This window comes from Onychostruthus taczanowskii, unplaced genomic scaffold (assembly GCF_017590055.1).
Source record: "Onychostruthus taczanowskii isolate IOZ18803 unplaced genomic scaffold, ASM1759005v1 scaffold87, whole genome shotgun sequence".
NCBI classification, from domain to species: Eukaryota; Metazoa; Chordata; class Aves; order Passeriformes; family Passeridae; genus Onychostruthus; species Onychostruthus taczanowskii.
The window spans coordinates 2298117-2324396 of record NW_024506662.1 but is presented as its reverse complement, the minus strand read 5'-3'; the positions used below and the strand labels follow the sequence as shown (position 1 = coordinate 2324396).

General features: G+C 47.3%; 1 protein-coding gene across 1 annotated transcript in view; it reads left to right on the top strand.

Moving 5' to 3' along the window:
- The first annotated feature begins 4539 nt into the window (after positions 1 to 4539).
- The window catches only part of PARP1 (poly(ADP-ribose) polymerase 1), a 32836-nt gene continuing 11095 nt past the window's right edge, over positions 4540 to 26280 (top strand). Inside the window, exons 1-13 of the mRNA XM_041425115.1 lie at positions 4540 to 4729; positions 8470 to 8632; positions 9146 to 9264; positions 9999 to 10213; positions 15494 to 15590; positions 17014 to 17130; positions 18669 to 18845; positions 19266 to 19407; positions 20940 to 21080; positions 21722 to 21964; positions 22968 to 23036; positions 23889 to 24021; positions 25215 to 25410. Of these exons, the coding sequence (XP_041281049.1) occupies positions 4610 to 4729; positions 8470 to 8632; positions 9146 to 9264; positions 9999 to 10213; positions 15494 to 15590; positions 17014 to 17130; positions 18669 to 18845; positions 19266 to 19407; positions 20940 to 21080; positions 21722 to 21964; positions 22968 to 23036; positions 23889 to 24021; positions 25215 to 25410 (1932 nt within the window). The 5' untranslated portion in view covers positions 4540 to 4609. The remainder of the gene's footprint in view (positions 4730 to 8469; positions 8633 to 9145; positions 9265 to 9998; positions 10214 to 15493; positions 15591 to 17013; positions 17131 to 18668; positions 18846 to 19265; positions 19408 to 20939; positions 21081 to 21721; positions 21965 to 22967; positions 23037 to 23888; positions 24022 to 25214; positions 25411 to 26280) is intronic.

The window sequence follows — 26280 nt, the reverse complement described above, 5'->3', positions numbered from 1 at the left end:
CAGTAGGATGCTCATTTAGATGGGGGGTGCACAATCTCACATCCCTTTCCCACTGGGGTAGTCTCGGGATGCCAGTGGGATGATCACTTGCATAAGCAAGAAGGCACAGCTGAGCCACAGCAGTGGTTGCCTGCAGCCTCCTGCATGGATGCAAACAGGGTCATCCCAGCCACAATGGTTATGTGCAGTGGCAGGAAAAAGTGGGTCATCAATGCAGAAAGGATAACCTAGCACTGAAGGGGTTTTTGTTACAAAACTCTCGAGCTATCAGATATCAAAGACCAGATAATATAAAGTCTCCTGCAGCAACAACTCCAGGCTTGAGCAAGAACAGTTCTGACTCCCCCACAGGCTGTAAGCGATCGTGTTCCCTGTATATGTCCAACACTTTCTCACCCTTTGTGAGATGCTTAGCAGGGTGGAAATCTTGCAGGGAGATATCTCAAGCATGTGTCAGAAATGGAGCCCAAAGCAAGACAGTCTGGAAGATTTAGTGCTCAGGGTTCTGTCAGCACAATCTGAGGGGAAGCATTTGGTCCTGTGACACTGAAGAGATAACTGATGTCTTCCTGGTACCAGAGTTTGACCTACTTCCCTCTGCCTTTCAGAGGAATCCAATGCAAAATGACCCAGAAAAGAAAATGTAATTCTTTGTGGTGCCCTGAAGTCACAAGCCAGGCACCTGAATCCTTGACACTGAATTTCACAGTCTGAGACACCCAAAACTGCCAGAGCTGGGGTTTCTTGGGCCATTATTTTCTTCTTTACCATTTCTGTGCAGTCTGCCTCTGGAGAACAGAAAATGCTGGGGGCACCCTAGAGGTGAGATTGCAGAAATGGAGGCTTTAAGAAAATTCCAAATATCCTGACATTTATGATGAAGCCTGCAAAGCAGACCTTTTGATTACACCCCCTTCCTCACCTCGGCTCCTGTCCGCAGCACGACGAGCTGTGGGAGCCCATGGGCATGTGTGAGATATGGGTTGGTTTTCCTGGGAAGTGCTGCTCTGTAAGCACCAGCAGCCAGTTTGGCATCTCAGTGTCAGTATAGGGAGATAATCAAAACATCTCTGAGGATAATTGTGGCATTCACATGATCTGAAAAAATTCCTTCGCCCAGGATTTTTCTCCTGGGAAGCTGAGAGGCCTCAGAGAAAAAGGAAAACAATTCTTATCTCTTTTGCTTCTCCTGTGTTGTGCTCATGTGTGGAATGTATTTAGAGATTGTTTACCCACAGGTGATTGTTTCACTGGATTCTGCTGTGAGTTGTTTTCACTCATTGGCCAATCAGGGCCAAGATGTGTTGAGACTCTGGAAAGGGTCACAAGTTTCATTAGTATCTTTTTTAGCACTGAGTAAGTATCCTTTCTGTATTCTTTAGTATAGCATAGTCATTTTTAATATAATATAATATCATCAAGTAATAAATTAGCCTTCTGAGAACATGAGTCAGATGCATCATTCCTGCCTTCATTGGGACATTCCCAGCAAACACAATAGATAACCACGAGTTCTCCTTAGGTAACAGAGAGGAAAAACAAACCATTGGTCTCACACGTTGGAGCAGCACTCATCATCCAACAGGATCCCAGAAGTCATCAGTCCACTGAGACGGGAATACTGTTAGAAAGGGATGTGAGGGATCACAAAGATCTTTCTCTCTTTAAATGCCCTTGCTCTTGCTGCATGCAGGCTCTGGTAAACCCCAGCAGCTAAATATGAGGGCTTTGGAAGAACTGGATTTCCTGAAAGGGATGATGATTCCCCAGAAAATTTGCCTTGCAGATGCCACTTCTCTCAGCTGCTGCCAAAGCACTCCCTGTTTTGTAACAAAACTTGGTGTCCTCAGTGCTGTTTGTGTTAGCACTGACTCACTGGTCCCCCACTGCCCCGGGACACAGGAAGGGATGCGCTGTGATCCACGTGTCACACTTGGGAAGGCAGAGCAAGGCAGCTCTGTTGAGATCAATACATTTATGGGACTAACATGATCTGGCAACTCTTGACACCACAAATCAGATGACACTTAGCCTGCAGAGGAATTGCACTGCAATAAGAACCATAACAATGTAATTCCTGCTATTTAGACGTTCCTGTTTCGAAGCAACACACTGGTTGTAGCCAGACAAACTCCTGTGGAATTCTCAAAGTAAGGCTGAAAGGGTTAAGTGCCCAGAGCTTTGTGCCTGGTCCTTTCAAGCAGAACCACCTACCCCTTTCAAAAAAGAAAATCCACTAAACTCCATTTGAACTAGTGTTAATGTAGTATTCATAACTGGAAAAAAAAGGTTAAAGCTTAGAACAGCCATTTGTTACAGCCACTTTCTTTGCTTGTTTTCATGCTTGCAGGCCTGTGAATGTCTGTGCACAGCTCTTCATGACACCTTACAGATCCTCTGCAAGTGTCTAGGCTGCAAGATGCAGAGCAGCATTTTGGTGTTTGGGCTGCCTTTCTTAGGAGTGAAAGTGGCCCCAGCCAGAGGAAACACCACCAAGCAGTCATTGCTCTTTTGCTCAAACACTATAAATAAATAAGATATAAACAAAAGAGCTTTTTTCAGAGAAACTGGACAAATCCTTGGAAGAAAAATTCCTCCCAGGATAATGGCATGCAGGAAATCCTAAGCCACAAATCTTCTGAGGCTGGGAAATATTTGTAAGATCAACTAGTGGTTGTTTGGCCTTTCTTATGTCAGCTCCTCACAGAGGCAGGATCAGGGTTTAAACAGGCCATTGACTTCACTTAGGAAAACTCTTCCCAGTCAACCCTTAGCTGTTTATTTGCTTTCCTCCTGGATGCCCTGGGATGGAGCAGGATGGCAGCAGTTCTGCTGAACGGGGTGAATGGCACTCCACACCTCTCTGCTGGTCACCTTCCAACAGGGAAAACCCCTTGGCAAACATGCCAGGCAGAGTGAGGGGCAGCCCACCAGGTCATGTAGATGAATGGGATGGTAGAAGCAGGCGACCCCCTGGCACTGGGAATGATGTGCTCTGACTCCATGATTCAGAACAATTGCTTTATTAAGCTACATTATATTGCACTAATAATATATTAAATTTCATTCTAAAGAGATACTATACTAAAGAATATTATACTATACTAAAGGAAAACTCAGGACTGTCTGAGACAGCCAGGACACAGCTTTGAGTGATTGGCTAATCACTCAAAACAACTTTCACCAGTGTCCAATTAACAAACCACTTTTGGTAAACAATCTCCATAACACATTCCACAGGTGCAAAACAACAGCAGCAGTGAATAGAGATAAGCGTTGCTTTCTCTTCTGTCTGTACTTCTCCAGGAAAAATCCAGTGAGAGAATTATGTCTCTCTCTGTTCAGAGAATGTGAATGCCACAGAATGGGGATTTCTCCCCATTTTTCCCCAGGGTGGGACCAAACGCACTGATTTGCCTCTGAAGCGCTGGTGTCTGTGCCAAGAGCTCCTGGAAGGAGTGATGAGCGAGAGCAGATTCCGGCTGTGTGCTCGCAGCACCATCTAGTGCTGGGCAGAGATTTCTTTTCCTCCTTCCCCAAACCCTCAGCGATGTGCCCGGGATACAGCGGTGTATCCTGTCCTGCCGGGCACACCGATAGTGCCAGGCCGGTGTGGGGCTCGCTGTGAAGGCACACCCCGCAGAGCAGGCTGTGACAGCCCGGAGAAGGGCAGCGCAGGGCAGGAGGGGGGTCAGCATCCCGGGATTGCTGCGATGCTGCTGTGCACCTCCGAGTGACACCTGCGAGCCCACCCGGGGCTGCACATCCTGCCTTAGCTGAACCCTAATTTCAGAATCTCTATAAAATTAATGACAAATACTCGGCAAGGGTTTGGAGCAACTTCAGCGCTCTTCTCTTCCTTTTTCCAGGGAAGCTGCAGAGCCAATGCCCTCTGCTGATAGTAGAGGATAATTATCTACTGTGAGTAGGGAAAAAAAAAATTATTCAGATTTAATTTATCAAATTGCTTTTCTTTGATTTTGTCAGCAGCCCCACTGTTACCCCCAGGGGCTGGAGGAAAGAGAATGACAGAACTGTCAAGATTGGAAGGGACCTTTGGAAATCACCAGTCCAACCCCTGCCCAGGCAGGGTCACCTGGAGCAGGTGACACAGGAGCGGGTTTTGGCTGTCTCTGACCTCCCTCCAGAGCTCTGTCACCCTCACGTGAGGAAGTTCTTCCTCGTGTCGGGGTGGAAATTCTCTTGCTTTAGAAATTCTCGTGGTTTATTACGGCCATCGCTCCTCGCCATGGAGCGCCACCAGAACGCCCGCCTGGAAGTGGCATCACGAGGCCAGTATTTGCCTGCGGGAGAGCTGCTGAGCTCAGGTTCTCCCAAGCCGCAGGAGCCCGCTCTGTGTTCCTCGGCTGCGGGATGGGGTCGCGGGGGTGGCGGCGGAACCGAACCCGGGACTCGAACCCGGGTCCCTCACGGCACAGCACGAGACGCGCCGCCGCGCCCGCCTCCCATTGATACACAGGAGGAACCTCCAGGCTTGCGCAATCGATGCCCGAGCGGCAGATCCGCCCGGCTGACGAGGCGGGGGTGCGCGCTCGGCGCTCGGCTGGCGCTGCCGCGGGCGGGGTCGCGGCGGGCGCGCGCGGCGGCGATGGCGGAGCCGGCGGAGAAGCTGTACCGGGCCGAGTATGCCAAGAGCGGCCGCGCCTCCTGCAAGAAGTGCGGCGAGAGCATCGCCAAGGACTCGCTGCGCCTGGCGCTCATGGTGCAGGTACCGCGTGGCGGGGCCGCCGCGGGCGGGGAAGCGGGCTGATCCGGCCGCTCCGCTCGGTACCGCCGGCGGCGAGGCCAGCCCGGGGCTCCGGTCCCTCCGCCCGCCGCGGTGCTCCGGAGCCGCTCGGCCGCGCCTTTCGCTGCTGCGGGGGCGAGCGCAGCCTATTTTTAACAGAGCCGTGTCCGCAGCAGCGCCGGTGCCCGGGGCAGCCCTGCCCGCAGCGCTCCCGGCCGGGGGAGCCGCTTCCCCCGCTCCCCCGGGCTGCAGGGGCGGCTGGAGCCCAGGCCGTGCAAAGTTCACCGGCCGTGGCCGTGGCGGGCCGGGGGGCGGCCTGCGGGCCCGCACAGAGGCGCTTTGTTGCCGTCCGGGGGGCCAGGCGAGCTCCGCGGCTCGGCTTTTCCGTGCGCCGGGAAGCGTGTGCCGCTCGCAGCGCTCGGTGCCGGGCCCGGGCAATCCCCGCTCGGTGCGCGCTTTGCGTGCGAGACAGAACTGCGGCCCGAGAGCTGCGAGAGCCTGGGGCAGCCCCGGAGGAGATGAGCGGCCGAGCTGGCTGGCACATGGCAGCTGAAACAGCTGAACCGCGATTGGCGAGCGGGCTGCGGAGGCACGGTGTGCTCCCCGCCGCCCTCACGCTATCATTTGTGCCTTTTGGGGAAGAGTCTGCTCGGCTTACTTTTGGAAGGAAGGGAAGAGCCCCGTCCTGTGTTGGGGGCTGGGAGCTGTGCGCGGAGCCGGCATCCCTGCCGACTGCGGGAGGATGCGGGGGGAATCGCCGCTGTGCTGGGAGGGGGGGACTGTCCCCAATGGCTGCAGCAGGGCAGAGGGGAGGGGGCGCCTGCAGCGTGCTGGGGGCGGGCTGAGTTTGGGGGTGTTGCTGTGAAAGGTAAGCAAAGGCTTACGTGTGTGTCTGCGGAAGGCGAGCAAGGACGTGGCAGCGCAAAGCCCTGCGGATGGATGGAGGGATGAGTGCATGGGTGCTGTGGCTCCCGGCCTCCCGAGGAGCTGGGGCTGGAGGACGTAGCTCGCTTGTGCCCCTGGGAGAGGCTCCGCTTTAGCGGCGGGGAGGAAGGGCCCGGTCCCCGCTCGCCCGGGCTGCCTAGAGGTTGGAGGCAAAGCTGCTGTCCCGGAGGGGAAATACCTGCCTCTGCCTTTGTTCCGCAGAGCCTCCTCCCCCCGGGAAGGTGCGGGACCGTGCGGTGCCGAGCCGCAGCGTTTGCTCGCACGTGTTCCTGCCGCCTCTCCTTTTGTCTCCCCCGCTGCCCTCAGCCGCTCGCTGGAGCTGCTGCTCCTCCCCTGCTCCGGCTGCTGCTCCTCGGCTTCCTCACGTTTGTTACCCCTTCCTGTCTTGCCCAGCAGCTGAGGCTGGTGCGGGGTGGGTTGCCCTTCATCAGTACGGGGGGTAGGAGTTGTGTTTTGGTTCGCTAGGGTTTGGTTTATGGGGTGAGCTCCTGGGACCATGACATTCCTCACGGAGCCACTGCCTTTCATTGGCGGACATCTCCCCAAACTGCCGGTCTTACACCAAACACTTGTATTTTTATTTATTTTCCCCACAACGTCTTGAATTTTCTTGCTGTTTCCTCTGCTAGTTTTTGTACCAGCAGAGCACACCCTGCTGCTGAGCATCCCCTGTAAATGCCTGAATTTCAGTAGAGCATGTGGGTCCCTTGCTTTTTCTGGGGAAATCTCCTGCAGAGCAGCCTCTGTGCCAGCGTCAGTGCATCGAGCTCTTCTGCAAACTGTGCTGAAGAAATTAAAGAGACATACAGACCATGGCTGCAGTTGTGTCTGCCATAACCTCCCTCTTGTTTTGGTTCCTCAAGTGAAGGGCTCTGAATGACAGTGGGATTCTGGGTGCTTGGCACAGGGCAGGCACCCAGGCCCTGCAGGACCAGCACAGCTTTGTCTTTTGCTTCCAGCTGGAACTGAGCAGTTTCTGTTATCTGAACGTGCACTGTGAAAGTGAATCAGTCTCTTTTTTCCTTAGTTTGTTTAGGAAACTATGGTCTAGAGATAGGTGAGCTGAGAGAAGTTGTGTAAACAAGGCCCAGCTTGCCTAGAGGTTTCATTTTCCACACAGAGAAGAGTCTGAAACTCCATATTGAGGAGATTACTCACTGCTTGTATGGTTGTCTTAAAGATTGAGCCAGCTGTGCTCTCTTTTGTACTCCCCAGTGCCTTGTGCCCTCAAAGCCTTTGTGTTGGGAACAGCCTCGAATCAACCTGCACAGCTCTAGACACAAGCCCAGAGTCCACGTTGCAGTGCCAAAATTGCATGTGACTTACAGACACATTGAGAGCAACTGCAGGGTGGCTGCTGTGAGGATAGCTGGGTATGCAGTCCTGGCTTGTGGGAAGAGCCCATCTGGAAATAAACATGTCCTCTTACAGTTTGGGTAGATGGTTGGCTGTAGTTTGGGCTCTCAGATCTCCTGGTTCCATGCTGTGGTTTTCGAAGCCCTTGCCTTTTCCTTCCTGCTCATGCACAAAGCTCTGCTGTTGGTTTTGGCTTGTTTTTAACTCCCTCCTGTTAGTGAGTGACACATGGAAGGCTTTCCTAGGTCGTTAGTTCTGTATCATCAGTAATTATAATTACACAGCACTGAGTATTATTAGTACAGCAGCTGTTTGTGTGTGTTATTTGGAGCCAAACCACTGTAAGGTTATTTTGCCTGGTGGGTAACTGGAGTGATGCCAGGATAGTACCTACTGTGAGTTTTAAACAAGTGGGGTACTTGCAAAACAAGTGCTTGGTGTGGGGCAGGGCACTCTGGAGCTGTACTTCACAGAGGACTTGGGTGATGCTTCTGTCCTGATCACAGGATCATGGAATGGTTTGGTCTGAAAGGAGCCCTGAAGATCATCCAGTTCCAATGCCCTGCAGTGGGCAGGGATGCCCCCCACTAGATCGAGTTCTTCAGAGCCCCATCCAACCTGGCCGTGAGCATTTCCAGGGATGGGGCATCCACAGCTTCTCTGGGCAACCTTTCCCAGTGCCTCACCACCCTATCAATACAAGTCCTTGTGAAAACTCCCCCTCCAGCTTTCTTCTAGGCCCACTTCAGGTATTGGAGAGTGCTATAAGATAGCCCTGGAGCCTTCTGCAGGCTGACCACCCCAAACTCTGTCATCCTATCTTCACAGGAGAGGTTCTTCAACCCTCTGATCATCTTTGTGGCCTGCTGTCAGCCTCTGATGCAGAACTTTAACTGGGCTCTGGTGTTTCCATTGAATTTTGTCTGTACCTCCTGCAGGCCATTCAGGAGTTTCCTCAGGCCACAATCCTTGGAGCTGCCCTTCTTATCTTGTGCCTGCCATGGGTTCTCCAGTATGTAGACGGTTTGCTTGAGAAGTGGCTCTCAAAGGGAGTGACATTCCTTTTGTGCTGCACAGTGTCACAGGGGCTGGTGCAGCCGTGCTAAGGTTGTGACTTTTTTTTTTCTTTCAGTAAAACAGATGGGCTGAGCAGCAGGGTGATGGACTGGTTAAGCTAGCTAAATGCTCCTTCCAGGTCTTTCCACTTTGGGAACATCTCTCCAGCAGCTTGTCTGTCTTATTAGATTTTCTTCTTAGACTTTGTCCTAAGTAGTATTCAACTCTTGATTTAAAGAAAAAAAAAAAAGAAGAAATTGCATGTGTTTACCCAGATACTCCTTTTTATTTTTGGGCTTTGTTTTGTTTTTCCTCTTGATTCTGCTTGAATTGTTTCATCTTGGCCTAATGTGCTTTTTTGCTAGTCACCCATGTTTGATGGCAAAGTCCCTCACTGGCACCACTACAGCTGCTTCTGGAAGCGGGCTCGAATTGTGTCCCACGCAGACATTGACGGCTTCCCCGAGCTTCGGTGGGAAGATCAGGAGAAAATCAAGAAAGCCATTGAAACTGGAGGCCCTGGAGGAGGTAGGCAGAAGCCTCATGGTGTTTGGAGGTTCATCTGGAGCTGTGCTCTCTTTTGTTGTGCTGTTATTATGGTGCTTTGATGGCCACGTCGCTTCAGCGAGTGATGTCAGAAGAATTGCTGAGATGTCTCTGCACTACAGGGCGAGGATGCTGACAGTATCATCCAGCATGTTAAATCAGTGAGGAGAAAAAGCCAAGTCAGTTGGCAGATATATTGAAAAGCATTTCTTGTTATCATGATTGGTGTATTTAGTTTTCAGCTCTTTAATGTTAACAGATGCTGTTGTACCATTGTTTTCTTAATGGTACCTTCAGTGCAATGCATGGTTATGGTGGCTCTGTGATGCTTTTGAACATGGACTGCTTGTCTTGCTCTCTGTTCAAATTCTGGACAAACGAGTGGCTGGAACCCAAGAGGTTTATTAGTGCAGACTGCTAACAATCTGGGACAGAGAATAAGAAAGTAAGGGAATGCATATTAAAGCTGAATTCTGTATTTGCTTTGTTCTTCAGGAAAAGGAGGGGAACAGGAAGGAGGTGGTAAAGCTGAGAAGAGCCTAAATGACTTTGCTGCAGAATATGCCAAGTCTAACAGAAGCACTTGCAAAGGCTGTGAGCAGAAAATAGAAAAGGTAAAAAGTTCTCCATCTCATCTTTTCTCTCATCAGTTTTAATTCAAACAGTGGCTTTTATAATTGCTTCCTGTCTGTCCTGCATATGGAAAGCACTTGCAGAGCTGCGTTTCTATGTGTGAGCAGCAGCTGTGTCCTGGACAGCTGACAGTAAAGGCATCCCTCAGGCATGGTAGCCTGAGCTTCAAGCCTGGTGATCCCTCCTTTCACTCGGGTCTTAGAGCAGGCTGGGAATGCTGCTCACCAACATTTCGGCGGCAAGAGAGCCACCACTAACTGCAGCTTTTCCTGCTTGTTGCTGCACTGCAAAGCATTTGCTTGTTGGACATCTGAAAGGTAATTTGCAGTAAAGCAGGATAAGGTCATATTAGCATTGATGTTTGAGTGATAGGGACATAAAGTTAATTTTGACATGTGCCTTTATGAGGTTTGTTCATGTGAGTTTTACTTAGTAAGCTTACTGGAAGCTGGAATAAAGACAACAGGCGTACCCAGTTTGAGTGGATTTTGAACAGAAAACTGCCTTAAAAGGTGACTTTTTCAACCTAGCAAGAGTACATGAAAATGGTAGAGGAACAGTAGTGAAAGGGTTTGAACAAAAGTTGCATACTTTGATAGAGGAACTGTTACTGCTTGACAGGTTTTTAGGAAGCATCATGTTGGCAACTTGTTAACATCCTGCTCCTTCCAGAATGGCCTAACAATTGCTCTTGTGTCACTTCCATCTCCCTCAGGGCCAGATCCGGATTTCCAAGAAGATGGTGCATCCTGAGAAGCCACAGCTGGGAATGATCGATAACTGGTACCACCCGGAGTGCTTTGTGAGCCGCCGAGCAGAGCTGGGCTTCCTCCCGGCCTACGGGGCCACCCAGCTCCTGGGCTTCAGCATCTTGAAAGCTGAAGATAAAGAAACTCTGAAGAAGCAGCTCCCAGCTACCAAGAGTGAAGGGTAGGTGGTTAGTGTAAGAAATGGTGTTGTCTGGAGGAGCTGTTGCCTTTAAATACATCCATGATAAATGTTGTGGGATGCTGTTGTCTCTGTTAGAAGAATACTGGTCAAGGAAGATTTGGTCCTTCCTGTGACCTCAGGCAGATGACAGCAGACATTCCCTGTCCCTGGGAACCTGCAGTCCAGTTGCCCCCTGTGACTGCCTTGAGGAAATGCAGAGACCTGCAGCTGTGACTTGGAGGGCTGATTCAGGGCTTTCAACCATAAAAGAATGCTTGTGTAGTACAAATGGGTACTGGGCTCTGTGTCTCCTTGTGTGATACTGTTATCAGCAATGGTTTCTCTGCTCAAACCACTTGTTAGAGAATTGATTTGACATCTTTTATCTATGAGCTGCTGAACTGTGACGGGCACTGAATCTGATAATGGTGTGTTTATTGGCCATGTAGTGCTTAGACTTGGATGCTTTTTGCTGAATCTTTTATAGTATGTCCGAAATTTCATTGCCTTTCATTGAGATTTTCAGTGGAGGCTCTTGACAGAACTTGTACTGACAGAGAAGTGTTTCCAGGTGACTTGCTAGCTTTGTGAATCTTTCTTTTTTTAATGAAGGCTTTTGTTACTTGCTCTTGAAATGACTTTGCCTGGAGTAATGCTTCATAACACAAACCAGTGTTGTATTGTCTCCGTGGAGGAAGGAACATTAGGTATTTCTGGGTCCTACAAATAAGAAAGATCTTGTCATTGGAAAACATTAGGCTTCTCTGTGTACATTTTAGACTTAATTCAACTTTGCTTTTGCAAAGATTTACCATGAAAATGTCCAGTGAGGCTGATATCTGTTCTGAGAAGCTGTGGCCATGTCACAGTTTGCGGTCTTTGTCAGTATGGGTCCTTCAGGTATGCAGCTGATGTGTGTGGTGTGCAGTTCCTTGGCAAGCCACTGCTCCAGGAGCATTTGGCAGTGGCGTGGGTGCTGTGGGGAGAGTCCTGCAGCACCCCAGGATGGGGCTTTGGCCAGAGCCCTGTCAGGTTCTGTTCTGTTCACCTTGCTCTGCTGAGCTGGCAGAGACCAAGAGGAGATGTGTGCATCTGTTGGGCAGCCTGCTGTCTTTCCATGCAGGGATTTTACCTCTGTGTGCATTGCTTAGTGCAAGCAGAAGTGCAATATTTTAATGCACTTACAGGTTTTCAAGTAGTCCTTTGCTTTTTTGTGCTGAGATGTGAGTTCTGCTTTGTCCTAGAACAGTGAGTTTAATAGGGTTATTTGTAGTTTTCTCCCATGTCCTCAGCAAAGCTCTAGAGATTTGACTGTGTAAGTGCTTCTCTTGTCTGCCCTGACTCTGCTTTTCTGGGCCACTTCTGGGATGCTATGCAAAATATGAAGGCTTTGTAAGGAAAGGCCACAAAGTAGTTTGCCAAGTCACTGCGTAAATAAAAGCCTAGAATTGCAGTGGAGAAAAGCTTGCACTGGTGATGGAGGGTAATGTGAACCAGGACCTCGTGCCAGAAAAGCAGCAGGATGTCTCATCTTTCCTGCTTTCTAAGCACTTCCTGAACAAGCCCCTCAGCCTTCAAGTTGCTGGCTGGCTCTTATGCTCCGCTACCTTCTGGTCTTTGGGCTGTGCTTGAGCCAAGGGTGGTAAGGGTCAGTTGGAAAAATTGTTGCCTGTCAAACAAACAGAATGGGTGAGAGTGTAAATAAACAGCATGAGTGGAAGAGTGTGGTGTGCTAACTATCTGGTGGTTTTGCTGCCAAGAAAGCACAGGAGTTATGAGGAAGCCAAAGGAAGAACACTTCAGAAACCTGAATGAGATGCAGTTACCTCGGATAATTCACCTTGTGAATTCGATCAGATAACAGAAATTATCAACAGAAATTACAGCCTCTTGCAGAAATTATATTAAAGTGTCTGTTGCAAGTGAGATTCTCAAAATTATCTGTAAAGATATTTCTAAAGAGGCTGCATTTGAATTGTATCTTGACTCAGAAGTCTGTGTAATTCAGATGTGACACATCCAAATTCAGGTGCTGCTATTGCATGTCCAGCCCATACTTTGAGCAGGATCTCAGACTTGGGGACTGCCCTGTCAGCCCTTTGTGTAAAAGTGGCATTGAGACGTGCCTTTTTCACATGGGAGAGGTGAGGTGTGGAGCAGGGCTACGCAGGATAAGTTGGAAAATCCTTTCCTTGTGAAGACCAAATATGGGAGGATTTACTGCAAGGATCCTGGCTCCTTTCCTCAGCCAGTTCTGGGTGAGACATGCAAGCCTCCCTTGGGCTATGGGCTGTCCTGCCTAAGTGCTAACACTTTGCAGACCTGGGAAAGGAGGATCTTGTGTCCTTGCCTGCAGCTTCTCTGTGGAAAGAATGCTGTGTGCTGGTGTAGGAAATGCAGTAGCAGCTTGTGAGCTCCTTTTGACAGTATTTCTTTGCTAGTGTGCGTTTTGTCCTCCTGCTCTGAGCTATAATACTTCCTGTATTTTCTGCCTCACTTGTTTAGATGGAATTGCTGCCCAGGTCAGGAGTAAAGTGTCACTCTGGAGATGTCATGCAGCACTGGATTAGCTGCAGAGGTGACCTGATGCTAAGTGCTAAGTGCTCAGGTCACCAACAGTCTGGCAGTGCTTTACAGAGAGGAGGTGAAAAAAGGAGTTCTTGTTCCTCCCTGCTGGGCTGCTTGCTTTATCCAGGGTTGTTGTGACTGTCCTTTCCACCTTTTCATTGTAGGGAGGGGAAGAGGCCAGTGTGAAAAATAGAGTAGATGCTCAGGAAGGGCCAGGCCACAGTGGGGCAGCTCACTCACCTCTTCATCTCCTCTGAAGTTGGAATAAATCTTGTGTGGCCTCCATGAAGGTGAGAAGTGGTTTGCATTGCCTGGGAAATACCAGTCCTTCCAGGCAAGCTATTGGGCTGTACCTGTCAGAGGTGGAGGGCTGTCCCTTTCCCAGCAGGAGAAAGGGTGTACACAGTAGCACCCCACTGCTGTGGGCAGCACATGGTTTTGTGGCCCAAGGATGGAAGATCCCTGTGTGTGTGTGTGTTCTTGTGTCAGTGAGGGTGTAGTTTACATATTGCTCTAAAATGTGCAGCTTTGGGAAGCTGTAAGATGAAGTCAGCTTTGCCATTCCCTTCTCCAGGCTATATAAAATGATTGGTGTTTGCTTTAGCCTTGGGCACGAAACAGAAGGTGGTGACCCACAGCTTTATGCCTCCCTGCAGTTGGGCTGTTCCCTCCCACTCCATGGTTTGTTCCAGTGGCTGGAGCAGGTACTATAATCACTCTGTACAGCAACTGCTGTCCCCTTGACTGAGGAAAAGCTGCCAAAAGAGTGAGTCTTTGGACACATTCCCTGGGTCACAGGGTCTCTCAGCAGAGTGATCCTTCCAGCGGCTGCTGTGCTGGATTGGCTCCCTTAGGAGACAGGTTACTCTGTGGGAGTGAGTGCTGGCTTGCTGGAGGCAGCCTGGCTGTCAGCAGGCACTGCAGTTACCCAGGGCTGGGCACCCCTCCTGAGCACTGACAACATTAATCCCTGGTTTGGGAAGGTGCAGCAGCACGCTTTGCACTCAGGCTGGTAAGTTTTTCACAGATTCTGTTGTGTACCCTGACTCTGTTAAAACTTTGGTAAGTCATTGTCCTCTTGATAGGGCTCAGTGGATGCTCTGATCTTGCTCCCAGCAGGGGCTGCAGCCAAGGAGGAGGGAGGACTTGCTTGGCCTGGGGACTTTTGGAGGCACTGCTGTGTGTGTGTGCTGGAGCCAGTCCTGCCACACTGGTTGCTGCTTGCCCGATTCAGAACACAGGGTGAAGTTTTTCTCAAGCAGTTGCTGGCAGCACAGTGGGGCTGTTTCCCCCCACCACGAGGGAGATGTACAGCATAGCCCCTGCTCACTGATGGCACCTGGCAGGGGCACAGCTGGAAGATGAGATCTTCTGCCAAGCCAGTCCCTCAGAGTGCTCTGAACTGTGGTTTGGTCAGAGGTGCTAATGGTGGGCTGTTGTGGCCACTGCAAATAAAGTGAGCACTTAGCACAATTTTAGGGCCAGGCAAGTTACTAGAACATACAGGTCTCATGCAGGAGTCTCTGGAAGGAGAGTACCTCCTGACATTCTTAGTCTTAATGGGAGCAAAGTCCTAGAAAGAGCTGTTTAAAATTGTAAGTAGGAGAGCAATCAGAAATGTCGACTTCATGACTTAACCTCAGCCACAGCTTACAAAGTTGGGAGAGGCTTTCTTTAAAAGAGAGCTGGCTGATGTTTTGTAACAGAAAGCATCCCTGTCAAAATGGAGTGTGTGATCCAAGCTGTGTTCATGCTCTGCCTCGAGTTGCAGGCCTGTCCTATCTCAGCTGGGATAGAATTTCTCTTGGCATCCTCACAAGGAGAACACATGCTCCAGGCAGACAAAGGGGATGGCATGACTCTGGAAAAATAAATTATGTTCTTCTGAGGTCCCTTGTCACTCTGAAGTCTGCCAAAATCCCCCAGTTTTCATTTGACTTTCTAGTGCAATGTTTTCTGTAACTTCTCCCTTCAGTTCTAAGGCCTAACAAATAGCAATAAATTTCCACACATGCAGCTCCCAACAGTGCATCACAAAGCCATTGTGAGCCTGGAAGCATTTTCCAATGCTTGCACCTGAAACTTGTGCAACAGTGCTTGCACTGAAATTTTCCAGAAACTTGCACCTGTTTGGTTTCAAAGGCTTGACTTAATTCCAGTCTGAAGAGAAACTAGGTGGGAAATACCTAGTTTTCCAGTGTGTTAACTCATTAAAGTTACTATATTTGCTCTCCTTTATTTCAGTATAGACTGCCTAAGCTGATCAAGCTGTTGATTCAGCTGAAAGACACTGTGGTCTTTTAACCTGATTGCTACACATCCCCAAATTTGGAGAGCTGTTCAGTGATCCTTAGGTATGCTTTTGGTGTATAGATGCATAGATGAGATGAATGGAGATGAATATAGATATAGATGGATATGCCTGAGAGTGTTGCAGTCTTTCACGTGCTCTCCTCCCACACCACACGGTTACCCCGTGGAAAACCTCTAAGTGTGCCTGACCTGATTGAGGCAGCTCACATTGCAGAGCCAAGTGCAGGTCTGTAATCTAGCACTGAGGAATTTCAAAAATGGATTTGCCTGCCAAAACTGAGGATATTCAAGCCTGTGCAGATATCGGCAGTCAGTAATCTGAGCTCTGGTAACTGCTGGACAGCATTTCAGCAACTTCCTTTCATGTGTGTGTGGTTTTGTTTTGTTTTTCTCTATTAGAAAGAGAAAAGGAGAAGAGGTAGATGGAAACGTGACTGCAAAAAAGAAGCAGAAAAAAGAAAAAGAGAAAGAATCAAAGCAGCAGAAACAGCTGAAGGTGAGTTTTAGCTGCAGACAACCTAAGAACTGCTTTGTTGAAGAGTGCAGTGTCAGGCACTAAATGAAGAGCCTCTAGAGAAGGCAGTACCTTGCACCCAGAGAGAGCAGTGGCAGCACAGACCATCCTTGTGTCCTGGCACAGGAGGTGCCCTGTCACTGAGGCTTTGCTGAAGGGAATTCACCCTGCCCCTTTCTCTCAAAAGACAGGAAGGATGTTCTCTAGGACTTGGGCTTATTGGATTTAAAGAGATTAGGTTAAATGCCCTTTTTTTGAGAGGCTGGTTCTGGGCTCCTTCTTGTATCATCTGGCTGTGATGGCTGGAGCTTGGAGCTCCAGCACTATTGCAGAAAAGCTTGGAAAACAATAAATAGCTCATTGTAAAAATTAAACAGCGATAAAATGTGCAACTAGATTAACGAAAAATCAAATCTTTTTCACCCTCTGGGGAGATGTGTTTGTTCAGTTCGTGGGTACAAGTTGTGAGAGATAACAGCTTTCTACCTGACACTTCTTAGAATATTGTGGGAAGAATCCCCAGTAGAGCATCAGGAATTTTTTATTTATTAAAAGTTCTCAAGGAAGAAAACTAACAATCTGTCTTTGTTGTAACTGAGGTCTTAATGGAGCTGTAGAAAAATGCTGGCTCTGGCTTTGTGCAAAAGTTTCCTTTTTTGCTGTGTGGCAGCACCATAACTTTCAAAAAATATATTTTTAAGGTTTTGCTGCTGCAGTGCAGATGTTTAGGACAAATGGAGGCACTTTGTGGATCAGGGTTAAGTTTGGGTTCACTTTTTTTAACAGCATTTCATTAAGTATGATCATTGACACTGAAAATTATGCCATTTAACCCTGTAAACCACTTCTTCCAGAGCAGACTACATTTTTCACTGTAGCCAGTGGATAACATTCAGAAACTATTTGAGATGTTTCAGGATGCTTCTTTGCTTCCCAACCCTTCCAAGTTCTGTAGAAAATCCCAAAAGAATATGCATGCTCCTCCACGCTGCTGCAAGTGTCTGATCTGGTAGAAATTCCTCTAATGCTTAGTTATCTTAAAAAAAGAACAGTGGCAATTAGCATTTGTGATTTTTTTTTTCCTGGAAGGCTCAAATGCACCTGCATCCCTGCTGTTCTCAGTGTCAGCTAGGTAGGTGAAATTTGCAAAGAATGTTGAGACTTTCTAAGTAAGGGCACTGACATTTGGAGGATGTGACTTCAAGGGTCTGTTTTAGGTGTTTGGTAGAAGGTGTGACTCCCTTTTGGTAAAGTTACTGGTTCTTGAAGCTCTTAATCTCACAATCTGTGCATAAGATAACATGGACTTGCTAAAACCTTGTGCCCATACTGCGTTTGGAGTATGAGGAGTGTTCTTGGCTACTTGCAGTCGATTGCTTTCTAAGCTGCTGGGTTTTGTCAACAGGAGCAGACAGAGCTGATCTGGGGCATCAAGGATGAGCTGAGGAAGGTCTGCTCCACCAATGACCTGAAGGAGCTGCTGATTGCCAACAAGCAGGAGGTCCCCTCAGGGGAGAATGCCGTGAGTTTGGCTGTAGTTGCTCTATGTGTGGGGGAGGGTCTTGGAATTGGTGAAGCTGACCTGACCCAATATTGCTGCAAGGTCCACAAGTCTGAAGAATGTTCCTAACCTAACACTTAGGAAAGAAATTTGGTGCAAAGCCCAGTCCTTCTGTCCCAGGACTCTGGTATTGCTGTTACACTTGCTTGTGAAGGGAGGTGTGGTGGTGAGTGGCGCTGAATTTGGCATCTTTGTCCTGGTGTAGTGCATTTGTGATGCTATACTCAAAGTGGTCTGTGGTTTTTTTTTGTTTTTTTGTTTTTTTTTTTTTGTTGTTTTTTTTTTGTTGGTGCTGGCTCATTATGAGCAGGTTAGTTAAGGCACTTCGCACGGCCTCCCTCAACTGTTAAATTATGCAAAATGAAGCAAAAATTGTACAAATTCTTTCCCAGTTTCTTTTCTAAAACCAGTCAATTTTGGTCTATGTAATTTGTGAAAGCCTGCTCTCTTTCAGAGCCACATACTGCTTTAAGTATTTGTATTTATCAAGACTCTTTGTAAGGAGTGTGGGCTGGCATGTGGGAAGTGTCTAGACTCAAAATGGTCATGGAATACTCTTAGGTAGGAAAACCTGGACTTGCCTGAGCCTACATTCCCACCTACCTCCTCATGGGCTCAGATGCAGTAGCTTGTCTTCTCCCTGGCTGTTTTGGCATGGCAGCCTGCTCAGGTGCAGGCTGTGGTGTGGTAGGTTTGTTCTGAACCACAGGATTATAGAATGAGTTGGATTGGAAAGGACTCTAAAGATCATCTCTTTCCAACCCCCTGCCATGGCCAGGGATGCCACCCCCCTAGATCAGGTTGCTCAAAGCCCAATCCAACCCAGTCTTGAACACTTCTACAGATGGAGAATCCACAGCTCCTCTGGGCAACCTGTTCCAGTGCCTCACCACCCTCAGAGTGAAGAATTTATTCCTAATATCCAATCTAAACATACGTTCTTTCAGTTTAAAGCCATTGTCCTGTCACACATGGCCTTGTAAAGTGCCTCATTGCTGTCTTGTAGACCCTGTTTAGGTTCTGGAAGGTCTTACAAGGAGACCTGGAGACCTTTTCTCCAGGCAGCACAATCCCATGTCTCAGCTTGTCTTCACAGGAGAGATACTCAAACACTCTGGTCATTTTTTTGGCCCTCCTTTGGCCTCACTTCTGCAGGTCTGTGCCCTTGCTCTGGTGGGAGCCCCAGATCTGAATGCAGCTCTTCAAGTGGGGTCTCTTGAGAGCAGAGCAGAGGGGGAGAATCACCTGGCTCTTCCTGAAGAGGAGAGACTGAGCCAGGGGTGTGAGCAGGGGGAGCCTTGTGCCATGCCTCTGAGGCATCATATATCCATCAGTGCAGCTGAGAGCCTTGGTTTATGTTCAGGGTGTGTGTGACGTGCTGGAAATGTCTGTGCCAGCAGCCTGGCAGTCGTGTTCTTGTGCAGCCCAGGGTAACACAGTGTGTGTGTGCTTCCAGCCTCCTTCTGCCATGACCTGCTCTGTGTTCTTTGTTGCTGCAGATCTTGGACAGAGTAGCAGATGGGATGGCCTTTGGAGCCCTGCTGCCCTGCGAGCAGTGCAAGGGGCAGTTTGTGTTCAAGAGTGACGCTTATTACTGTTCAGGGGACATCACTGCCTGGACCAAGTGCGTGGCTAAAACACAGACTCCCAACAGGAAAGACTGGGTGATCCCAAAGGTGAGTGTTTACTGCTTCTTTGATGTTCTGGAGCACATTTCTGAGCTGATTGAACAAGCAGCAGTCAGTGCAGGATGCCAGAGAGCAGGGTGTGCTGCAGCACTGAGCAGCTGTGACAGCGGCGAGTCCTGTTGCAGCCACATCCCTCCAGGAGCAGGCAGCTAATGCATAAATAAATCATATTTTTCCAGTAATATTAAATTGAAAGTGGTGTTGTTGATTTGATTTGAAACTCATCATTTACCCTCTTCCAGCTTTGTTTTCTCAGTCAGTAAAGTGGGGTTTTGTCCACCTTACTGTGAATCAAAATAATTTCCAAGATGTGCAATAAATGCCAACACCTAGCTAGTGTTCCATTTGTCCTTTACATCCTATAATAATATTTGTTGGTTTTAAATTGTTTCTGCTTCCATCCTGCAGGAGTTCCGGGAAATTCCCTACCTGAAGAAATTTAAGTGTAAGAAGCAGGACAGGGTGTTCCCTCCAGATGCTGCACCTGTGAACTCAGCACCTCCTCCCTCTGCATCTGCTCCTTTGTCAGAGACTGTGTCTGCACCCAGAGGTAAATGTCTGGCTGGGCATGGATGGGTGGAGCTCAGGATGATGTTCAGGCTGACATTCCCAGCCAGACAAACACGCCACCCTGAACAGTCCCACTGTTCTCCTGCTCTCGAGCAGGCAGAGCTCTCCTGATTAAAAAAGTGTCTCATGTGCTTCATCTTCCCAGCTCAGGTAGGCCCTGGGTTGTCTGGGGTCATGGGCTTGAGGTTCTGTTGTTTACTCACAGGTGATTTTGAGTGTTTCTTGATTGTGAGGAAATTATGTGTGTATTCAGTGAGAAATGCAAAGGCTGATGTTGCAAATTGTGTCCCAGGGAAGACCTGCTTCAAAATGCCACCTTACTTGGTTTCTTAGGGAGCATCCGGGGATGTCCATAATGCCAGATATTCCATGTACATTTAGGTTTTGAGGGCAAGAGGGTTTTTCAGGGGTTTGTTTTGTTTCTAAATGATCTACTGAGATTTGGCTTTACTGATCACTGACTCCCCTTATGCAAAATAGATGTGCTGTCTCCAACTGGCAAAAGGTTGGACTTAAGAAACTCCCTGTAGGTTGCTGGAACGAGTTGCATGCTTTGGTGATAAAGCCTGTCTGTTAAGTACTATGCTGACGTCTTTCTTATTCAGCCTTTCTAGTTCTGGCCATAATTTTGGGTGCAGGGTGTTATTGTAACTTGGTTAAAAAGGTGGGAGTAATTTTGCACAGTTAACTTCAGCCAGATCATGTTATTTTAGCAATGAAGACACAAAGTAACCCAGGTCTTGTTTCTGGTGAGCAAATTGATTCCAGCCCCAGTGTCCCCTGAAAGTAAACTCAAAAGGTTGACCAGATTTAAAGCCAGGTTGCTTTGTTTGCTAACAACCAAGCTAATCTGAGTTGAGGGAAGAATAGGAAGCACAACCCTCAGCTGGTCAATTAGAGTTGATAGCATTTATCTTACAGCAGTGCAGATAGGCTCTTAGGCACTTGCCATGTCCTGGACCAGCCTGAATTGCAATGTTAACACGATGGTTACCAGTTTGTTCCTGGCTGCTTATGGGGTTTGCATGGTAGAACCTTGTATTTTCTGTAAGATCAAGATTGGAACAGAGTTACTTGAGAGAAAATTCTCTCTGCAGCCCCTCAAAAAAAGATTTCCTTTTGAAAAGGCAGGAGCTTTCATGTGACAGTGAATTTCTCCCTTGCTATCCAGGCATCAAAAGAAAAGGGAAGCAGAGCACAGTCCCTAGTAGCACAGTGCTGAAAGAAGACTGATTCTTTTTACTTAACAAAACAAACCAAGAAAAGGGCAAATATGCCTACATACCATTTCCCTGTCTTCCATCCCTTCTGTTTGTTGGCAGCTGCTGAGCTTTGTTCCCTTTCCTCTGGGAAGGGGAACTCCCTCCTGATTGTTTGGCACAGGTCAGACCTGCTTGGCCCTCATCTCCCTGCCAGCTGAGCTGATTGTACAGAGAGGGGGGGATGCTTTGTGCTTGCTGTTTGTCCATGGACTCTGTGCCTGTGGCTAACATGTAATTTCCAAACCTTTAGACAAACCACTGACCAACATGAAGATCCTGGTTGTTGGGAAGCTGTCAAAGAACAAGGAGGAGGTGAAAAGCATTGTGGAGGACCTGGGAGGAAAGATGACCACAACAGCTAACAAGGCCACCCTGTGCATCAGCACCCAGAGTGAGCAGCCATGCTGTGGTTACTGGTAGCAGTGGTAACAGAGCTGAGCAGATTACAGAGGACACTTGTCCTCAGAGCTGTCTGGGGATCAGTGTTTGGATTAGGGGGAGTGTTTTGTGTGCACACATGGCCTGAGTGTGCTTGGAAAAGTAGATAGATGTGTGCTGTTTGAGTTTTGCTTACCCAGCAAGTTAACCTGGCAGGCTGTGCCTTAAGGTTCTCGTGGGTCAGTGGCAGCTGGGGTTTGTGTGCAGACCATGGTGGTGTGCAAGCCATCTTTGTTGGGATGAGGGGTGCTGAGGGCTGTGTCCATGCTTGCCTTGGAGAATCCCCAGAGCTGGCTGTGGGTGCCTGAGGGCACTTGTTTGCTCTGCTGGCAGCTTAGAGTCTGCTCTTGATCTGTTGGAGCTGTGCAAACTGAAAGCTGAGGTGGGAGATCTGCTCCCATCCAATAGCCCAAGCTTGGTATCTTTGAACCAAGGAGGAGCTTGGCTCTCCAAAGAACATGATGAATTTAAAACCTAGTGGAATTGTGTTTTCACAAAGTGTTACAGAGCCCTGAATCATGCCCAGAGGGAGAGGCTGAAGTCTAAAACCTCATGGATGCATTTTTTTCTCCTCTTCCTATCCTGTCTCTGCAGAGGATGTGGAGAAAATGAGCAAGAAGATGGAAGAAGTGAAGGAGGCCAAAGTCCGTGTGGTCTCAGAGGCATTTCTTCAGGATGTGAAATCTTCCAGCAAGGATTTCCAGGAGATTGTCTCTCTCCATGCCCTTTCACCTTGGGGTGCAGAGGTGAAAATGGAGCACGAGGAAATGGCTGTGGATGGGAAGAGCAGCAAGCCCCCAAGTACAAAGAGTGCTGGGAAGGTCAAAGAAGAACAAGGTGAGGAACAAGGCAGTTGTTTCTGCACAGGCCTGTTCAGTACTGTGCATGCACAAAGCTAACCTGGGTATGGTCTGTCCTTACCCTTTCCTTGAATTTTCTGCCTTTTTTTTTCTCATGATAAGTTTATATAATGGACTTCAGAGCAAGACTAGCTTTAAGTAAACATGAAACTGTTTCCTGAGCTGGCTCTTGTTTCCCCTACTTCGGTTGTCCCAGGCTCCCTACCATCAATCCAGTCTCTTCCTCATAAAACATCAGCTTCACTGCCAGTTTGGGTTAGTGTTGCCGCTCCAAGGAGGTCCTAGGACACCAGAATGGCACACACTACTCAGAGAGTGTTGGCAAGTGAGAAAATACTGAGGTCTAGAGCACTGAGTCTCTACACTACTTGATTTAGAACATAATATTTTTGTACCAGTATAAAAATATTAATGACATTGTTCACCAATGCCATAGAGAGCTTGCATTATTAACGCTGGAGGGTGAACAAAACCATCACAGTTGCTCACTTCTCTTCAGAACCTGTTCTTTGTGTCCTCCAAGTGGAGGTTGCTGTCATACAGTGGGGTGTGTTATTGCCAGACTGTCTCACCACAATAACATCCCCAGGGAATCCAAACACTCCCCATGCCCTGTGAGGTTTTTAAATCCCACTTCCACGTTTATGATTGTGTTTATTTTCAGTGCAGGTAAAAAAATTACATGGTCCACCCCTTGGGGCCAGGAGAAGAAAAGAATAGATAGATAGATAGATAGATAGATAGATAGATAGATAGATAGAGTCTGGGGAAATGTAATTTCTCATTTAGTTGGTGGGTTGGGGGCTGTGATTTGGCTGCTAGAGTTAGGTTAAAAAAAAAGCCCCTGAAGTTGGTGTGCTCATATACTGGGAATCTGCTTCACCTTAGGGTGATAATTATGCAAACTGAGAATTTTAAGGTGGATTTGAGTCAAACTGTGTTGCTCGCCTAAGAAAAAAATTAACTGTCTTTCACTGCAGGACCTAGCAAGTCTGAAAAGAAAATGAAGTTAACAGTGAAGGGTGGAGCAGCAGTAGATCCTGATTCTGGTGAGTGATAACAGTGCCTGTGCCTGCACCAGCCACAGTCTTCATTCAGAATGCATGATGGTTTGCAAAAGGGTTTTTCTGTGAAAGGATGAGGGTTCCATAAAGGAGCATGAATTTTTAAACCTTTAACATTGCTATCAAAGGAAGCATATTGATTGACATCCAAGGCTGAATATTCCAGGATTTTCTAGTGCAGCTTTCTTCAGGACCACTTAAACTAAGGTGTGCACCTTGTTCAGCTTTAGGATCTCCTGTCACTGGAGTGAGTAAAGGCCCATCCAGCAGAGGACACAGGTTTGGCACAAGCATCTACTGATGCCACTCTCCAAACCTGTGGTGCATGGATGTTCTGACAATTTGTACTGCATCCAAGGCCAGCTTTTGGTTTTCAGTCCATTTGCTGATGTGACACCTGCAGAGCTGCATTTCTCCTGAGGATTCCTTCAGCTGCTCACACAGTATTAGATCCTAGATTTTAGATCATCCTCTATCAAAGGTTAATGTTTTTTTTCCTCTAGTTAGGATACTAACTAGAGGATAAAAAGACAGGATAACTAGATACCAGTAGGATACTATCCTATGTAGATAGGATAACTAGATACTAGATATAACTCTAGTTTCTCCAGATTCTGGGTGTTCTGATCCTGGGTTTATCTAAAGGTGTATGCTCACAATTCATTAATTAGTTCATTATGCTCTAAATAGTTTTGAATGACCTGTATGGTCACTGTTTTTTGCAGTATTTCTGTTAAATCACACTGCTGCAGGAAACATTTGGATGAGTGCAAATGCAGGAAGGAGAGTTAAAACAGCAACCTCCTCCTCTGTGTTCTAATTTTTTCTTCTCTGCAGGTTTGGAGGATTCTGCTCATGTCTTTGAAAAAGGGGGCAAAATTTTCAGTGCAACCCTGGGACTAGTAGATATTGTGAAAGGAACAAATTCCTATTATAAGCTGCAGCTGCTAGAGGATGACAGAGAGAACAGGTGAGTTTAGTTTTCCCTTTGAATACTTCAGTTCACTTTTTTTCTAAAAAATACTGGATTTTTGACACTCCAAAAGCCAAGTGTGAGTAAAATGTCTTTGAGGAGATAACAGATTGGTATAGTTACTTGAAGGAAAAAACCACTACAACACAAATGAAAAAAACCAAACCAAAACTAAAAGAACTCTTCCAAACCTACCAAACAAGCTGCTCATGGAGAAATCTCTGCTCTGCACAGAGACATTCCTTGTGGGTGTTGACAAAACCTGAGGTGGGTTTTTTTCCCCATTTTCTCTAACTTAATTTTGTGTTCTGATCACAGAGCTGTCACTTTGGGAAACAAAACCAGATTTTGGCTGTTCTACAGTGTTAGCCTGAATTGTGTGCTCTGAAGAATAACGAAATGCATTAAATAGTCATGCAATAGGAGCTGATCATGTGTTTGGCTTTCCAGTCTCATTGGGTGCATGGCAGAGCTGTTCAGTGGTTGCATTGCTGATTAGATTAATAGATTGAGAAGGTTCTTTAAAATAAAACTGCCCCTGCCAAACACATAAGTGTTTATGTAAACAGAAATCCAGGGTTGCAACAACTGTGGTTCAGCTCCAGATTTATTGCACTTTACCATGTTTTTAATAAGCTTTTGTTCCTCATTTGTGTGAGGTTGTATCAAGTCTGGGATTCAGTATGTGGAGGGATTTCAGTGCTTGCATTTCATACCTGACATGTTGGAAAGGTTGATTGATTGTATCCCCATAAATACTGCAGAAGCTCACCCAAGGTGCTGTCAGCAGTACAAACAAATATTTTATTTACTTCTGGTTTTTCTAAAATACTGAACTCTGGGGCCTGGGGCTTAAAGATGCTTTGTCTTTGTTTTTCAAATACATGACCCCAATAGTCTGAAGATTTGTGTTTGTAAAACATGAAGATTGAAGAGATGTTAGCCTCTCTTTTCCTGCTGTGCACCCATTTATCCTCAGGGCTGTGGTTCTGGTGCGTTAACACTGGGCATTTTTTACACCAGTTCTTGGACATACAGTGATTCCTCTGTTGATTTCCCACAATTAAAAAAAATTGTAGAAATTCTTTTCACACTCTCTCTGATGCAGAATGTGTTTCATAAAGTTAGTGGTATGCAAATAGCACTGGAGTGGCTGATGCCAGTTCTTTTGTCCCATTGCATTTCTCCAGGTACTGGGTGTTCCGATCCTGGGGCCGTGTGGGCACTGTGATCGGCAGTAACAAGCTGGAGCAGATGCCATCAAAAGAAGATGCCATTGAACATTTCCTGAATTTGTATGAAGAGAAAACTGGCAATTCTTGGCATTCAAAGAACTTCACTAAATATCCCAAAAAGTTCTACCCGCTGGAAATAGATTATGGACAGGTAACCCTGAAAAGCCCCTGTCCCAGGTGGAGCATTGCTGAGGTTCCCTGTGTCACTGTTCTGTTCTGTGCTTGCTCTTGGGTCACTTGCACTTAACAAGCCAGGGGAATGAAAATGCAGCTGTTGCATCTTCTCTCTGCTACAGGGGAAAGCTGTAGATCAAGGAGTACCATCCATTAAGATAGAACTGTTGGGAAACTAGAGTTTTCTGTTATCAAATCCCTTGAATGCTTGTTCCTGTTTACTCTGTGACTTTAAGGATATTAATTTGCACTTAATCCAGGAGTCAGTTCACATACATCCTGTCTGAAAACTCGATTTTTTAAAATTCTAAAATAGATGCTTTTCATCTGTCTGCTGCCTCCAAAATCCTCCCAAATGCTGTAGCAACTCCAATGCAGTATTCCACTTAGTGCACATACTGAGCAGGCTGAGAAAGAAATTATTCACTGCCAGGAAGATTTGGCTTTTTAGACAGCTAAGATAAATAAGAATTCTCTTCCTTCTTTCCAGTGGGGGTTTATGTGTTTATTTAAGGGCATACCTGTTATCTGAACTATTTTCAGACTAAATAGTTGAAGGCTATAAAGTTGCCAGAGCACATAGTTTCAAGACATTGTGTTTTTCCATGGCCAAATTAATGGATGTTATCTTCCAGTGCAAAGCACTCAAAGCTTGGCTTTAATTCTGGAAATTTGAATATTGCAGTGGCAACGTGTCTGTCTCAGTGTAATGTACAGTGTTACTCAAAGCACCTGGATGATGATTTATTCGTGTAATGCTCTCTCCATGAAGGCATCAAGATGGTATTATGGCTAATTGATGATTCCTGTGCACATCTATGGCAGTTTTTATTACAAAAACTTGGTA